We start from the raw sequence: 17871 nt of genomic DNA on the forward strand, positions 1-17871 counted from the left end.
TAAATCAAACAGATTTTCCTTGTGGCACTGAACAAAGCTATCAGAAAATGCAGGCAGGCTTTGGATACTTCCCTCTCAGGATGCCCTGGCTTTCTATCCTTCCCATATGGGAGGATGGAAGCCATGGTTCTGAGCATGACAAAGCTAATCTAACGACAGCGGAAAAACATCCAAATGCCACTAAGAGGGAGCATGTGGGGAAGACGGGTTAGTGGAAGAGGGTGAGTAGGGGAGGGGTGGTGATAAGTTCTTCCTTTTATCTGTGACCAATTGTAAGCCCATGGTGTCCTCAGTTAGCTGCAGGGCATTTATTATATGCGCTTTTTTTGTCCATCACATCCTCACAAATTCCCGTTTCTTTTCACCATCTCATGCTCAAGGCTCTTGTCTGTGCTTCTGCATGTGACTTCCTTCAAAATCCTCTCCTATTTTGGAACAGATTCTCTAATCTCACACGCTTTTCCCTCACTCACTTTGCTCCCTGCTTTGTCTGACTAGGCATTTGTGCTGAAGATGCACTGCATCTTAGGACTGCATCCTTCCCTTTCTCTCTCTCTCTCTCTCTCTCTCTGTTTCTCTCAACATATCCACCATGTTTGTTTTGTGCTTGCATCTATGTAACACATGCTGGGAAGGATGCCTGGGTGGGGGCGGGTGTATACTGGCAGCTCCCTGGAAACAGACTAGTTCATCATTTCATTATGGCTCAGAACAGTCGTCATGGTAACCACAGACAGCAGCACTAACCTCACTCTGTCACAAAGGACACACCCTTGCAAAGGAGACAAACAGGAAGTGCTACATAAGATGTGTGTCTGTGTGACATACAGACAAAGAGAGAACAATAAAGAACAACGAATGAATCTGTGCTGGTCAGTCACCCTCGTTATAACTGAGGCAAGGGCATTTCTTTGTAATGCCTTCTATCCAACTGCTGAACTCATCCGGCATGAGTTGTTGTCATGTTGCAAGCCATAAATACTTAGCTTCAACAACGATAATGTACTTCAGAATCAATAATTTAATAGATTTTGGAGCACCAGGGGACACATGTTCTGATGGTTGTCTGGATGGTTGCCTGGATAAAAGCCTCTCCTCCTCATCCTCTCCGAGCTTCTGCCCCACCCAACCGATTTAGCTGTGATTGACACTGGGTGTTGTTGGCCCCGCCCAGCCGCAGAGCCGAGCTGGGGGTGGGGGGTGTAAGAGCCTAGCGGAGCTGATACCTCGATCGGTACTGAAGCTCCCTGCCGCTGCTGCCACTGCAACGAGTAGCGGAAAATTACCTGCCCCTCCCCCCATCTCTTCCTCTCTCATACACATTCACAGAGAGCTGCAGCATAAAGAGCACACAAGCTAGTAGATCCCTTTACCGCAGAGAGACAGCTTCAGACATTGTTTCAGCATCCACGGTGTGCGGAGAGTTTGTGCATATAGCAGAGACTGTGTCGCACACAGAGCAACGCAATCACCAATCCCAGGTTCAGTCACATAGCGCTGTCATATTTAAATCACACGCTGACCCACTTATAAGCTGCACATCCCATACTATTCGCTCACAGTATTCAAAGTGTGTTTAAGAGATTTAAAAAAGAGGGGGGGGGGGGACCCTGGATCAGTCGTCTTCACGGTGAGCCAGCCAACGAACGGAGTTTTGACAGATCAGGCCACGCTTGTTTGGGCTGAACCACTCCCTGAAATGAGGTCATACCGTCTCAGTGACTCAAAGGATCACACATCCGGCGTTACACAGTGTACTACCAAACGTAACCTGCATTATCTGAACATATTCCACCAGTTTAAAGCAACAGCGATATCAAATGCACACAATGTCACGAACAGATGTTAAAAATCTAATGGGATCAAAGAATACGAGGGGCTTCTTTGCTGCTTGACACTAGCTGATAAGGGCTCTATGCACACATTATGGATGTTTATGAAAATATATTAGATCGTATTTGCAGTGCTCCACATGTCAGGAAAAATGGACGGTAATTCTCTGATTCTTCAGAGAAGAGGAAGAGGGGGGAGGGGAAAGAGGATCTTGCTTCATGGATATATATATGTGTATATACACAGTTAAATGCCTATCTATTATTAAACAAACTATCACAGTGGCCTATAAAAGCTTAACTGTGTTTAACAGTTCATCGAGTGCAAGTGTAGAGCTTGACAACTATAATATTAAAGCAAGGAGGTGTGACAGTAGTATGAGGGCAATAACACATTGCATACCAATCCATTAAAAAGTAGCCATATTAATTTTTCAAAATATCTAATAAACAATTAATTTGGGTATATTGCAGTGACAGTATGAATACAAACAGTGGAAAATTAAGAGCTCTAATGGCTGATAGAGTGACTGACTGAAATGTCTGAGACAGCCCAAGAGAATTAAAGGCCCTGCATGTCTAGAATCCACCGTGGGTATTTTTACTTACATTGACTTTTGTTTAACCTCCTCTCTTGACGATGCAAATGCAACATTCTTATTGATACTTGAACATAACTGACTATTAGTTACACTTATGAGTAACACCCGTGCTTCTGCTGCTACCAGTCTAAATGTCAACTGTAGAAAAGGCTAACAAATCCACTAAGGCATCAGATTCACCAGCAAATTCCAAAAGTAAACATCTGTGTGGAAGTTTGTGGATATTTTCAGACAAAAGGTGAACAAAATGCAAAGAGAGCTTAATGAATTAACTGCAAGCAAGAAAACAAATGCCTTGATTATATCTATCAGTACAGTGCTGCTGGTGTAGGCATACATTATTGATGTGATTAAGTTGTGTTTATGAGAACTTACATCCTTGTAACTTGCCACTGACATTTCTGCTTCTAATTGGCATGGCTATTTTTGGACATGTTAGCATCAGCAGATGCAGATGTAAAATTAGTGCTTAAACTTTGATGTCGGTGCAAATAGACAAATACAGAGTCTCCTTCCTCTGGCTGTTAGATCTAACTACTGTCTCTTTATTCTCAGCTAAAGCCTTCTTATTCTGGCATCTCATTTTGTAGCAACATCAGTCACAGACACGGTAAAAGCCAAAAATACTATCTGAATAGTAATATCATGGCCTGGGTTCATACATTTCAATAATACTTTTAATGATGATGACTAGTGCTAAGAGTGACAGACTCTGCCTGTTAACTGCCTAGCAACCCCCGCCCCCACAAAAAACAAAAAACAAAGCAAGACACCTCATCAGAAAACCCCCCCATTGAAACTGCACTCTGGAAGCAGATATTCAGTTCAAAACCTCTTTAAACATTCTGTAAAGATGTAAAGAAATGTTATGAGGCTAATAATAATCTATATCATGATCAGGAAATAGATACTGGTTTCGTGATTGCATTTCCATAAAAGCATCACCCTTTTCGATCTTGTTTGGGTAATGCAAAATCATGAAATCAAAATGCTTTTGATTTGATTCAGTAGCCAAATCTTGATTACAGAACAGCCATAAAACAGGATAGGGTACATCTATGGACTCCAAATGGAAACTAAACTGAGTGGAATCAACATCCCATCCAAAACACAAGTATAATCAATAACTAAGTGCTTTATCACAAAACACGTTCACCTCAAGCTGTAGTCTGCCAACTAGGTTTCACAGAATATGGAAAAAACAAGATCACCACATGAGAACCAAATACTAATAGACAAGAAAGGGTCCTATTTCAAAATGAGACAAAATGAAGATGTGACTAAAAGTCAATGTGGAGTGCACAGTTAAACAAATAGACATAAAATAAAAATAAATAAAAACAAAGAAGCAGGAGTTACTGAGCTAAACTGAGAAAAGTCGGATCAGCAATAGTGGATCTCAATTTAGACATTTTCTAAATAGTATTAGCTGAGAGAATGGTTGCAATACAGCTTGGAGCCACCAGCAGCAGCACTGAGCTCAGTATCGGTCAGCTCTGCTCTGCTAACGGTGTGTTGCCAAGCGAAGAAGTTTTTAAAAAAAATCACATACGAACTGTATTCGCGCTCACGGAGAATATTTTCTCTGCATGACAGAAAGAACGCAGACGACTTTCTGCTTCATTCAATTCTTCCGATAAGTTTTTGCTTCCTCTTTGCTTCCGTTAGTAACCGAATTACCGCGAACTATGATGGATTATCAGAAGATTGCTTCAGACTTGTCAGGACAGTAACTCATCACAACCACCTCTGCAAAATCACTTTCTACTCCAAGAAAACAGTAAGTGTGTTCAAATTCTCTTTGCTCTCTTTGGTAGAAGCGAAATCTCAAATAAGCAAATTTGTAAATCAAAGCTGGTTATAGCATATTAGTTGTTTTTATAAGTTGTCTTATGTTTAAATAGATTTTTGATCCCTTTTGCAGTGAGTGCGGCTGCTGGGGCTATCTGTCTACCTGTTGTGAATAAGCAAACAACGTTAGAAAGGACATTTCAAGCTCCATAGATTGTGAATATTGTTACTATTGTTCTTCTGGCTAATTTTTTCGTAACCTAGGTGCTATAGCATCCGATTTAGTAAAAGTCCATGTCGGTAGCGGAGACTATGACATCATTGTTCCCCATGTGTTTTGTTATTGATAAGGTTCTGCTAGATCCTGATCCCCTAATTTCTCGTGAAACCCCTTAAAACTGTGACAAAACCGTTATTAAAATGTATATGGTCAGTGAACGCTCCCTTCGTAAGTACCGAGTCCGAGCACTGTCCTGCATTGAGAATGGAGTGAGTTCACTGAATGTTACTGTTGTGATGAGATTCCACACAACACCAACAGTAAGACTTCTTGTATCCAAGTTAGACTTCTTGGGCTCTCGGTGAGCTTTTAAACGAACTCTTTCTGCAATGCAATGCAGTCTAATTGCTTAATTTACACTATTAGTCTATTTAAATGGCTATGTACCCCAGTGTAGCGTGATGCAGTAAATATTGCAAAACAGTTCTAACAGGCGCCCATGATTTCAGTACCAAGGACAGTGCTCATACCAAACGCCTTCAGATAGAGCAATTGATTTCAATACTCGATTTTATATCTTACCTTTTCTTTGTTAGGTAACGTTTGAGTTCTTGTAAAAGTGTCTCCTCCGTTAATACTGATCAGTTCTCCATCTACAGGTGGAAAAGGGGCGGGGAAAACCACTACGTCACTCTTGAGTGTGTCTGAGCTGAAACACACGTCATACTGCTGAGTAGCTTTAGAGTAAGACCAGCTCCCGTCAGGGTGGGTGGTGATCATGGGGGCGCTGTACCTGCTGAAAGTGCCGTCTGTCCTATGGCATCTGACTGCTATTAAAGTGATGAGGCTGAGCAGAAAGATGACGGACACCGACACAATGGCGATCAGCAGATACAGGTTCAAATCCGAGAATCTGTCCTCCTTTACAGGCACATATCTGAACTGAGTCTGGATTTCAGCTGTGCTTTCAACCACCACCACATCAATAGACACAGTAGCTGACAGGGAGGGTTCTCCGTTATCAGAAACCAAGACCACCAGTGGGTGAGTTTTGAGGTCATTGTCACTCATTCTCCTCTTAGTCCTGATCTCCCCGGTGCTGGTTCCAATCCTGAACAGGTTGTTTCCTTTGGGCTCAGACAGGTGATAATAAAGCAGCGCATTGTATCCAGAGTCTGCGTCTACAGCCCTGATCTTTGCCACAAAGTATCCCGCTTCAGCAGAATAGGGGATGTTCTCACTGTTAACGGAGCCGTGCTCAGAATATGGCGCGAGAATCGTGGGACTGTTGTCATTTTCATCCAGGATAAAAACGTTGACAGTGACGTTGCTGCTGAGCGGAGGAACACCAGAGTCTGTGGCTTGAACTTTAAACTGGAACGTTTTTAACTCCTCATAGTTAAAAGACTGCAGGTTGATTATATCTCCAGTCTCAGAGTTCACGTTAATAACTGACCCTATAACATCGTGTTTGTTATTATTTATGACTTGAAAAGTTACTTTTGCATTTTCGTCTACATCAGGATCATCTGCACTCATGGTATAAATAACAGTGCTGACTGGACCGTTTTCTTTTACGAAAATGTTTATCACAGGGTCTGTAAAATGTGGTGCGTTATCATTAACGTCAGAAACGTGAACCGTAATCACGCTCGTGCTGGAAAGAGGCGGTAGCCCTTCATCTGTCGCCATTATTGTTAAGTTATACTGAGAAGCCCGTTCTCTGTCTAGAGTTCCGTCTACGACCAAAGAGTAATGATTCTTATATGTGTTCTTAATTTTAAAGGGAACAGAATCAAGTATTCTAACCTGAACGATGCCATTTTTGTCTGCGTCATAGTCCTTCACCGTTAAAAGCCCAACCATTGTGTCTAGGGATGCATCCTCCCTCACCAGGTTGGCTAAAGATGTAACTGAAATTTCTGGTGGATTATCATTAACATCTGTGATTTCAATGAGAACTTTACAATGAGATGCTCTTGGGTTTTGCCCTTTGTCTTTCGCTTGGACTCGGATTTCAACTGCACTGTGTTTTTCGTGGTCCAGCTCCCCATTTACTGTGATCTCCCCTGTTATGGGATTAATGGCAAATTTGTCGACATCGTTATCATTGTCTTGGTTAATAAAAGAATATTGTATTTCTCCATTAAGACCCTCATCTAAATCTCGAGCATGCACGGAAATTACGCTTGCACCGCGCGGCGTGTTCTCGACCACTGTGGCTTTGTACAGGGGTTTGTCAAATTCTGGAATATTGTCATTGACGTCTTGCACATTAACGGTGATGTGTAACGTGCCTGATTTAGGAGGTTTTCCACCGTCTGTAGCCGTCAGTGTTAATTTGATAACAGCCTGTTTCTCGCGGTCTAAGTTTTTATGCAGTGCCATTTCAGCAGACATAGTGGGCTCTCCAACATTCTGCACATCCAGTGTGAAATGTTCATTTTGGCTCAGCTTGTAGCTCTTTACTGAATAACTTCCGACATCTGCATCAAATGCCTTTGGGAGAGCGAATTTCTCACCAGGAAATGCTGACTCGGACACGTTCAAAACAACCTCCGGTATCCGAAACGAGGGCGCATTGTCGTTTACATCCAAAATTTTAACCTCGAATCGATATAGATTCAGCGGGGAGCTCACAATGGCTTCCACTTCCAGTGAGCACTTCACATTTCGAGAACATAGCTCCTCTCGGTCTATTCTGTCTTTTACCAACAGTACTCCCGTCTTAACGTTTACTTCGAAATACCTCGTATTAGGTCCTGAAATTTGAAAACCTCTGGCTTCCAGTTCATTAACATCTAGATGTAAATCCTTTGCCAAATTTCCCACACTGTTACCCTGGCTCGACTCCTCCGTAATAGTGTACACAATCTGTGCCGCCGCTTCACTCCATATGTAAAATACAGGGGACAAATAATAAATCCAGTTCCGGAAAATAGTCCCTTGTAGCATTCTCTTCATATCCTACTAACCAAGTTAATTAGAAAAAAAATTACACCGACGGTAACATTGCTCCATAAGAGTACGTCCAGTCTATTGCTCTTCAATACAGGGTGGATTTTCTGCTACTGCTGTGACAAAGAAAGAATTACAAACCCGCTGTAGAGGGAGGAGCGTTAAACAGAACCCCCCCCCCCCCCCAATCGTCATGAGCTGTTGGCGACATCTTGTGGTAATCATAAACAACACAAACCACCATAAAAAGAGATCCTGAACGCATTAAGGGTTTTAATAGAATAAAACAAATTTTGATTTACCACTTGCTAAAAAGACACAAACAGTCCTAGCGTCTATCTATCTATCTATCTATCTATCTATCTATCTATCTATCTATCTATCTATCTACCTACCTACCTACATGAAGTTAATATGTGTTGCAAGCTTTTTTTTTTTAAATAAAAAGCTGATACAGGATAATTTGGGAGGGAAAAAATCATTCACCTTTCTGCACTGAATGTGTCAACATTCTTACCTTCTCTTTGTTAGGTAAAGTTTGAGTTCTTGTAAAAGTGTCTCCTCCATTAATACTGATCAGTTCTGCATCTACAGGTGGAAACGGGGCGGGGAAAACCACTACGTCACTCTTGAGTGTGTCTGAGCTGAAACACACGTCATACTGTTGAGTAGCTTTAGAGTAAGACCAGCTCCCGTCAGGGTGGGTGGTGATCATGGGGGCGCTGTACCTGCTGAAAGTGCCGTCTGTCCTATGGCATCTGACTGCTATTAAACTGATGAAGCTGAGCAGAAAGATGACGGACACTGACACAATGGCGATCAGCAGATACAGGTTCAAATCCGAGAAGCTGTCCTCCTTTACAGGCACGTGTCTGAACTGAGTCTGGATTTCAGCCGTGCTTTCAACCACCACCACATCAATAGACACAGTAGCTGACAGGGAGGGTTCTCCGTTATCAGAGACCAAGACCACCAAGGGGTGAGTTTTGAGGTCATTGTCACTCATTCTCCTCCTAGTCCTGATCTCCCCGGTGCTGGTTCCGATCCTGAACAGGTTGTTTCCTTTGGGCTCAGACAGGTGATAAGAAAGCAGCGCATTGTATCCAGAGTCTGCGTCTACAGCCCTGATCTTTGCCACAAAGTATCCCGCTTCAGCAGAATAGGGGATGTTCTCACTGTTAACGGAGCCATGCTCAGAATATGGCGCGAGAATCGTGGGACTGTTGTCATTTTCATCCAGGATAAAAACGTTGACAGTGACGTTGCTGCTGAGTGGAGGAACACCAGAGTCTGTGGCTTGAACTTTAAACTGGAAAGTTTTTAACTCCTCATAATTAAAAGTCTGCAGGCTGATTATATCTCCAGTCTCTGAGTTTATATTTACAACAGAGGTTATTGTAATACTTATTGAAAAGTCACTGAGTAGGCAATATGTCACTTTGGCATTTTCCACTATATCAGGGTCGACGGCAGTAATTGTTGATATAATAGCTCCCACTGCACTATTCTCTTTTACATATACATTAACAACAGGTTTTGAGAATAAAGGGGCATTGTCATTCACATCAGAAATGTGAACAGGAATAACACTACTAATAGAAAGAGGTGGAGTGCCTTCATCAGTGGCTATCATGGTTACGTTATATTGAGAAATACTCTCTCTGTCAAGAGGCCCATCAACTGTTAATGAATAATAATTTTTGTAATTTACATTGAGTTTAAAAGGCACCACCCCAAGAAGTTTAGCACTGGTGAGTCCATTACTGCCCCCATCTTTGTCTGTTACAGTCACCAAAGCCACAACTGTACCTATCTCTGCATCTTCTTTAACTGGGCTCATAAGAGAAGTTACAGTGATTTCAGGCGCATTGTCATTCACATCAATTACTTCCACTAACAATTTACCATGCGTACTTTGTGATGGTGCACCTTTATCTCTTGCCTGTATACGAATATCATATGCTGTATTCTCTTCATAGTCTACTTCTCCTACTACAGTTATTTCCCCCGTGCCTGGGTTTATTGAGAATAAAGCTTCTGGCTTGAAATTTCCCCTTTTAATAAACGAATACACTATTTCACTGTTTATTCCCTCATCTAAATCTGTGGCACTTACAGTAACTATAGAGGTCTGAAACTGGGCATTTTCACTTACCTGGGCCTTATACAGAGTCTGACTAAATACTGGAGAATTATCATTTATATCCATAACATGCACAATTATCTTTAATGTTCCAGATCGGGGAGGTTTTCCTCCGTCCAGAGCTGTTAAAACAAGGTGAATAACAGATTTTTTCTCTCTGTCTAAAGATTTTTGCAGCACTAATTCAGCAGACTCACTGTGCTGTCCGCCGCTCTGCACGTCCAATGAGAAATATTCATTTGGACCGAGCTTGTAGCTTTTTACCGAGTTGCTGCCCGTGTCTGCATCGTTTGCCACTGGGAGCAGATATCGCTCCCCAGTGGAAGAAGACTCTGAAATATTTAAAATTTTCTCATTTTCAATGAAGGATGGAGCATTATCGTTAATATCAGTAACCTGCACCTCTATGCGATGCAGATGCATCGGGTTGCTCAGAATGGCTTCTACGCTCAGGGAACATTTCGCCGTATTTGGACAGAGCTCTTCACGATCAATCCTATCGCAAACATACAGAGCACCAGTTTTTAAATCGACGTCAAAATACTTATTTGAGTTCCCGGAGACAATTCGTAAGTCCCGTTTTTCCAGCTCGTTAACGTTAATGTGTAAATCCTTTGCGATATTTCCAACCACCGTTCCTTTGTCAACCTCCTCGGCAACGGAGAACGAGAGCTGTGCTGCAGACGCGTCACACAAACAGAGCAAAGCTATGATTTTTATCCACATTTTGAGTCTTTGTCCTCCATGCCTCGTCGCTGTCACACAATGAACGAAATAATAATTTCGGAACATATCCACTCTAGAGGTGACCAACAGAGAAAGCCGTTTCCGTCTTGTGGCTACTTTTCTGTTCGCAGGGAGAGGAGGAGTCTGGGAACACCCCCCCCCCCAAAAAAAAACAAACCCTGACCCATAAATACATTTATGGCCTCGAGCGACACCAACTGTTTGTTTGGTCCAAATACGTATGATATTTACCAAGCATAAGAAATATTAGTACATGTGTCGTAATTGGATCTTTGAAACGGTTATTATTTGTAAAAGTAGGCAAAGCTGTAGAAAATTTCAGTGTAAAATTCACAACATATTGTTCAACTTTTTATAATACAAACGTTGGCAAATAAATGATGGTCGATGGTCAGTTCAGCACCATAGACAGCGTACTCAGTACAAAGTCATTTAGGAGCTCGACTGAATCCTGGCTTGCAGTACCATTCAGTAACCGTTTCATAAGCTGTGTGCTAAAAAGTGCTATACAAATAAATATTACGATTAAATCAAACACCAAACCCAAGGTTTTGGTGAACTCACCTTCTCTTTGTGAGGTAAAGTCTGAGTTCTGGTAAAAGTGTCTACTCCGTTAATACTGATCAGTTCTCCATCAACAGGTGGAAATGGAGCTGGGAAAACCACTACGTCACTCTTTAGTGTGTCTGAGCTGAAACACACGTCATACTGCTGAGTAGCTTTAGAGTAAGACCAGCTCCCGTCAGGGTGGGTGGTGATCATGGGGCCGCTGTACCTGCCCAAAGTGCCGTCTGTCCTATGGCATCTGACTACTATTAAACTGATAAAGCTGAGCAGAAAGATGACGGACACCGACACAGTGGCGATCAGCAGATACAGGTTCAAATCCGAGAAGCTGTCCTCCTTTACAGGCACATGTCTGAGCTGAGTCTGGATTTCAGCCGTACTTTCAACCACCACCACATCAATAGACACAGTAGCTGACAGGGAGGGTTCTCCATTATCAGAGACCAAGACCACCAAGGGGTGAGTTTTGAGGTCATTGTCACTCATTCTCCTCTTAGTCCTGATCTCCCCGGTGCTGGTTCCGATCCTGAACAGGTTGTTTCCTTTGGGCTCAGACAGGTGATAAGAAAGCAGCGCATTGTATCCAGAGTCTGCGTCTACAGCCCTGATCTTTGCCACAAAGTATCCTGCTTCAGCAGAATAGGGGATGTTCTCACTGTTAACGGAGCCGTGCTCAGAATATGGCGCGAGAATCGTGGGAGTGTTGTCATTTTCATCCAGGATAAAAACGTTGACTGTCACGTTGCTGCTGAGCGGAGGAACACCAGAGTCTGTGGCCTGAACTTTAAACTGGAAAGTTTTTAACTCCTCATAGTTAAAAGACTGCAGGCTGATTATATTTCCTGTTTCTGAATTGATGCTTACAAATGAATTTACTGGGATACTGTTTGAATCGCCTTCCAACGAATACGTTACTTTAGCGTTTTCATTTATGTCGGGATCGACTGCATTGATAGTATAGAGACGAGCACCAACTGGTCTATTTTCTTTTACATAAATATTAATTGCAGGTTCAGCGAAACGAGGCGCGTTATCATTGACATCAGAAATTTCAACATTAACAACACTGGAAGCGGATAAAGACGGGATACCTTCATCGTTAGCTATAATTGTGACGTTGTAAACAGACCGCTCCTCTCTATCAAGAGGTCCGTCTACAACTAAAGAGTAATAGTTTTTGTAATTTGAAATCAACTTAAAAGGAGTGGAACCAGCAAGTTTACCGCGAGTCTGACCGTTTTCCCCTCCATCTTTATCAGTCACTGTCACCAAAGCGACAACGCTTCCTATTGCAGTATCTTCTCTGACAGGGTTCATGAGTGAAGTCACCACAATTTCTGGGGCATTGTCATTTACATCAACTATCTCAACCAATAGCTTCCCATTTGCTCTTCGAGGTGACGGACCTCTGTCTGTTGCTTGCACATGAATTTCATATGCTGACTGTGCTTCATAATCCAAATGACCCTTAACAGTGATTTCACCAGTTTCGGCATTTATAAAAAACAAATCAGCTGGATCGAAGTTTGCACGTTTGACAAAAGTGTAAATTACTCTCCCGTTGTCCCCTTCGTCTAAGTCTGTGGCATTGAGATGAATTACTAATGATCCGGCTGGAGCATTTTCATTTACACGTGCTTTATAAAGTGTTTTGCTAAACATTGGTGTGTTGTCGTTTACATCCAGAACATGGACTATAATTTGTATGCTTCCGGTGTTAGGAGGTTTGCCTCCATCTACAGCGGTCAGTGTTAGTTTAACGACGGCTTGTTTCTCTCGATCCAAAGCCTTCTGCAGCACCAATTCAGCGGATGCAGTGTGTTCTCCGCCTCCTTGTATATCTAGAGAGAAGTATTCATTTGCACTCAGCCTGTAAGTCTTTACCGAATTACTGCCTGTGTCTGCATCAAGAGCCAGCGGAAGCAAGAAATGCTCGCCCGCGGGTGAAGATTCAGAAATGTTCAGTGAAAACGATTTCTCTACGAAGGTCGGCGCGTTGTCATTTAAATCAGCAATCGTGACTTCGATGCGTCGGAGTACCATAGGATTGCTCAGTATAACCTCCAAGTTTAGTGTGCATTTTATCACGTTTGGGCAGAGCTCCTCGCGGTCTATTCTCTCATTAACATAAAGATCCCCTGTTTTAAAATTAGCTTCGAAATATCTCTTACTGTATCCAGACACAACATTTAGATTCCTCGTTTGCAGATCTCGAACATTGACGTTTAAATCCTTTGCGAGGTTTCCAATCACAGTCCCTTTGTCCACCTCTTCAGAAATAGAGTACGATATCTGAGCCGCAGACCAGCCGGATAAAAGCAGGACGATCGGCAAACACAGAATTTCATTATTCCTTCCACTTCCCATCGCTGCTTTTAAAGACGGAGACGCGATTCAAAGTATTTTCATCTACAAAACACCAAAGAACCAGCCGACGTGTAAAATTTTATCCTCTCTGGTTTTCTGCTTTTTATCGCCATTCCTGTCCTTCCCACAAAGCACTGCCACCCAGCTGACGCTTCATACGTAAAGGAGGAGACTGAAAAAATCGCAGCTTTCTAAAACATGTGGTCAATACCGACCCCATGCGTTAAAAATTAGATATGACTATGGTTTAAAAATAGAGGAGCACAATCAGTATAGTTTATTCTCAGATGCAGTTTTACTGACCAAAAACACCCTTTAAACGGGCTAACAACACAGAATAAATAACTCTGTTAAGATATAGAAGAAGTGTGAAGAATTACCATTAATTCCTCCAATTTCACTGAATAAAACAGGGCGAGATTATTGTACATGGATAAAATAAAACAAAAGAAAAATCTTAACATCAAGCAAGTTTAACTGTTATACTACTTAAAAACCCAAGACAGAGCACTGGTTGATTTATGTCAGTGTTCCTTAACAAAAACAAAGAAACTAGGCTATTGTCATCCAGGAAACTTTTTTAGTTTAGTATTTTAATTAGCAATCTTTAGTTACCATTGTGATTTCTGCCAGTTCATTTTTGCAAAAGCAAGAATAGAGACTAATTTTACACATACTACAGATAGGACTTTTTAAAAGGAAATTAGACAAGGAATGTGTCCATTTGTTTGTGTACAAATCTGTAGTATGGACTAAAAGACTAAAACCAACTCACCTTCTCTTTGTTGGGTAATGTCTGAGTTCTTGTAAAAGTGTCTCCTCCATTAATACTGATCAGTTCTCCATCTACAGGTGGAAACGGTGCGGGGAAAACTACTACGTCACTCTTGAGTGTGTCTGAGCTGAAACACACATCATACTGCTGAGTAGCTTTAGAGTAAGACCAGCTCCCGTCAGGGTGGGTGGTGATCATGGGGGCGCTGTACCTGCTGAAAGTGCCGTCTGTCTTGTGGCATCTGACTGCTATTAAAATGATGAGGCTGAGCAGAAAGATGACGGACACCGACACAATGGCGATCAGCAGATACAGGTTCAAATCCGAGAAGCTGTCCTCCTTTACAGGCACATGTCTGAACTGAGTCTGGATTTCAGCTGTGCTTTCAACCACCACCACATCAATCGACACAGTAGCTGACAGGGAGGGTTCTCCGTTATCAGAAACCAAGACCACCAGTGGGTGAGTTTTGAGGTCATTGTCACTCATTCTCCTCTTAGTCCTGATCTCCCCGGTGCTGGTTCCGATCCTGAACAGGTTGTTTCCTTTGGGCTCAGACAGGTGATAAGAAAGCAGCGCATTGTATCCAGAGTCTGCGTCTACAGCCCTGATCTTTGCCACAAAGTATCCCGCTTCAGCAGAATAGGGGATGTTCTCACTGTTAACGGAGGCGTGCTCAGAATATGGCGCGAGAATCGTGGGAGTGTTGTCATTTTCATCCAGGATTAAAACGTTGACAGTGACGTTGCTGCTGAGTGGAGGAACACCAGAGTCTGTGGCTTGAACTTTAAACTGGAAAGTTTTTAACTCCTCGTAGTTAAAAGACTGCAGGCTGACTATATCTCCTGTCTCGGAGTTTATATTTACAACAGATGAAACTGGAATGCTTTTAAGAGAACTATCTAACAGTGTGTAAATCACCTTTGCATTAACATCTAGATCATCATCGAAGGCATTTACTGTATAAATTACTGAGCCTGTTGGACTGTTTTCTTTGACATACACATTAATAACAGGCTCCATAAATTTGGGTGCGTTATCATTAACATCAGAAACATGAACAGTAATGACTTTGTTACTGGAGAGAGGTGGAGCTCCTTCATCTGTGGCTGTAATGGTGACATTATAAACAGAAGTGCTTTCTCTGTCCAGCAGTCCATCTACAACTAAAGAATAATCACTTTTGTAGTTGGACTTGAGATTAAACGGAGCAGATCCAACTACCTTACAGCTAGTTACACCATTCTTCCCTCCATCTTTATCACTTACTGTAATCAAAGCAACGATAGTCCCCAGCTCTGCGTCTTCTTTTACAGGTGTCATTAGTGACGTCACTGATATTTGTGGGGCATTGTCATTCGCATCAATTATCTCAATCAGTAATTTAGCTTGTGCACTACGAGGAACGGTACCCCGGTCTGTTGCTTGTACTCTGACTTCATAAGCAGGCGTCTCCTCATAATCCAATCCACCCTTCACTGTGATTTCTCCTGTTTCTGAATTGAGATCAAAAATATTTGATGGATCAATATTCCCTCGTTTGATGAAGGAATATAAGATTTTACTGTTCATGCCTTCATCTAAATCTGTGGCATTTAACTTGATAACAAGTGTTCCGGGAGTGGCATTTTCTTTGACACGCACTTTATAAAGAAGCTTGCTAAAAGCGGGAATATTATCATTTACATCGATTACATTCACATGTATTTGTAATGATCCCGTTCTTGGAGGTTTTCCTCCATCTACAGCGGTCAGTATTAGATTGATTACTGACTGTTTTTCTCGGTCCAAAGCTTTTTGCAGCACCAGCTCAGCAGACACACCGTGCTCTCCGCCGCTCTGCATATCAAGTGAGAAATGCTCATTTTGACTGAGCTTGTAGGTCTTCACTGAGTTGCTTCCTATGTCTCCGTCCACGGCCACTGGGAGAAAATATCGCTCTCCCGTTAACGATGATTCAGAAATATTTAAATAATACCTGCTTTCAAGAAATGCAGGCGAATTGTCGTTTATATCTAATATATTAACCTCTATGCGATGTGCAGTCATTGGATTGCTTAGAACAGCTTGTAGTTTTAAGGAGCATTTTATAGTCTGTGGACAAAGCTCCTCTCGGTCTATCCGTTCCTCAACTAAGAGATTCCCACTCCGTAAGTTAACGTTAAGATATGTCTTACTGTAACTGGAAACCACACGTAGATCCCTGTTTTCTAGTTCCTGTACATTGATGTTTAAATCCTTTGCGAGATTCCCCACCACTGTGCCTTTGTTCAATTCCTCGGAAATCGAGTAGGCTAACTGCGAAGCAGCCCAGTGCCAAAGACAAAGAAACACAACAATGCGAATCCAGACGTGTTCCTCCTTTGGTCGAATATACATTGTTGAGCCAAAAAAAGAAGTGAACACAAGTGAACATTAATCCTCATTCGAGATATGTACACCCGAAGCCATAAATGATATAAGGAGCTCCTGCTCTCATCGTCACAGCACCTTCTGCGGGTGTGCAGCGGCCGATGAGGATTTCATTTTTTCCCGTGCAGGGAGGAGTTTTAACTACACAAATACATTTAGGTCTATGGTCTCCTGCGACATCATGTGGTGATAGACTGATAACAAAAGACAATAAAGAGTACTAAATACCTCTTAAAAATTGTGAATATTGAAATAAAAACATATATTATTGCTATTGTAAGCGAGAAATCTGGTTGATAAAAAGGTCGCTAGTTTCGTGACTAAAGGAACATCTGTAACATTATGAAAATTCAACTAAATGATTACTGTGATTCAAATTCCAGAAATTGTTATTCTGTTTTAATATGAATTTTTTAAACCATGAAAGGAAAATGTTTTGATTTTTAGTGTATGAAAACACAACATCCATACGTCCTAAACAGGGGAACGTACCGTCTAACATCACGGACAGCGAGTTTTCACCACATTCAAGCACAGTCACTGAACATTACAACAAACTGACAACTGCTACAAAAAGTCAACGTTTAAGGCTCAGCCACCATGGTAATCAGCGTAGACTATAAAATGTCACTGAAACGTTGTTCAGCAGTCAAAAGTAGCATATTAGCATAGTGCCACGAACCTCTATCACTCAGTAATAAATGAACCGTTTATGTAAATACAGAAGTGACAGAAAACATATAGGCATTTAAAGCCTGGTAAATTTACACGCACCATGTCACGTTAAAAAAAGAACAAAAGAATTAAAAAACTTCAAGCCTGTGCAAAGAGCGGATGATTTTTACTGCCTACCTTCAAATGGTATTATTGGGTGATGAATGTGAAACAACTTAGAGCTGGGTTACCTACTGCAGCAGTCAAACCCATTTGGTCCCAAATAGAGACGGAAGTTAATGGCGGTATTTCTCCTTGAAAGGAGCTGTTTGACACCAGCCACAAACTCACCCATCCTATAATTGCAAATGCGAAGATATTGTGGTGTAAATTACATAAGGCGGGTCGTTGGGATTTTATTAAATCTCCTTTAGCAACTTTATGGGGGAATAAAAGAATTTTAATTGGAGGGACACCGGTTGACTGGCTACAGTGGCGTAAGGCAGGCATCCTCTATCTATCAGATTTTGGTTGACTGTGGGACCAAATGTTTTTTAACCTTTGATCAAGTTGTGGAGATAATTTGCAGCTTGATCAATTGTGGAGATATGTTCAAATACACAGCTCACTATTGAAGTGGCTGGGAACCCCCTTGTGTTGTCCTGTGGGCAGCCCTGTGGACGTACTGCTCTCGAGATCATCCTTGGGTAAAGGTATCACTTCTAAGTTTTATCATTTATTGCAGGATCGGTTAGCTGACCCTCTTCTTAAAGTTAAGGGCTATTGGGCCCAGGACCTGGCAT

At 41.9% G+C, this 17871-nt stretch overlaps 1 protein-coding gene across 17 annotated transcripts in view; it reads right to left on the reverse strand.

Moving 5' to 3' along the window:
• LOC100704785 (protocadherin alpha-C2) overlaps positions 1-17871 on the reverse strand; it is a 92271-nt gene that overhangs the window by 26453 nt on the left and 47947 nt on the right. Inside the window, exon 1 of one of the 17 annotated variants that reach the window (XM_019366182.2) lies at positions 14003-16515. The exons of 10 other annotated variants lie outside the window; for them this stretch is intronic. In XM_019366182.2, coding sequence (XP_019221727.1) covers positions 14003-16381 — 2379 coding nt within the window. In that variant the 5' untranslated portion in view covers positions 16382-16515. 6 more of the 17 variants (XM_025898802.1, XM_019366177.2, XM_019366178.2 and 3 more) reach the window with 6 other exon arrangements.

Source organism: Oreochromis niloticus, linkage group LG2, assembly GCF_001858045.2.
Source record: "Oreochromis niloticus isolate F11D_XX linkage group LG2, O_niloticus_UMD_NMBU, whole genome shotgun sequence".
NCBI lineage: Eukaryota > Metazoa > Chordata > Actinopteri > Cichliformes > Cichlidae > Oreochromis > Oreochromis niloticus.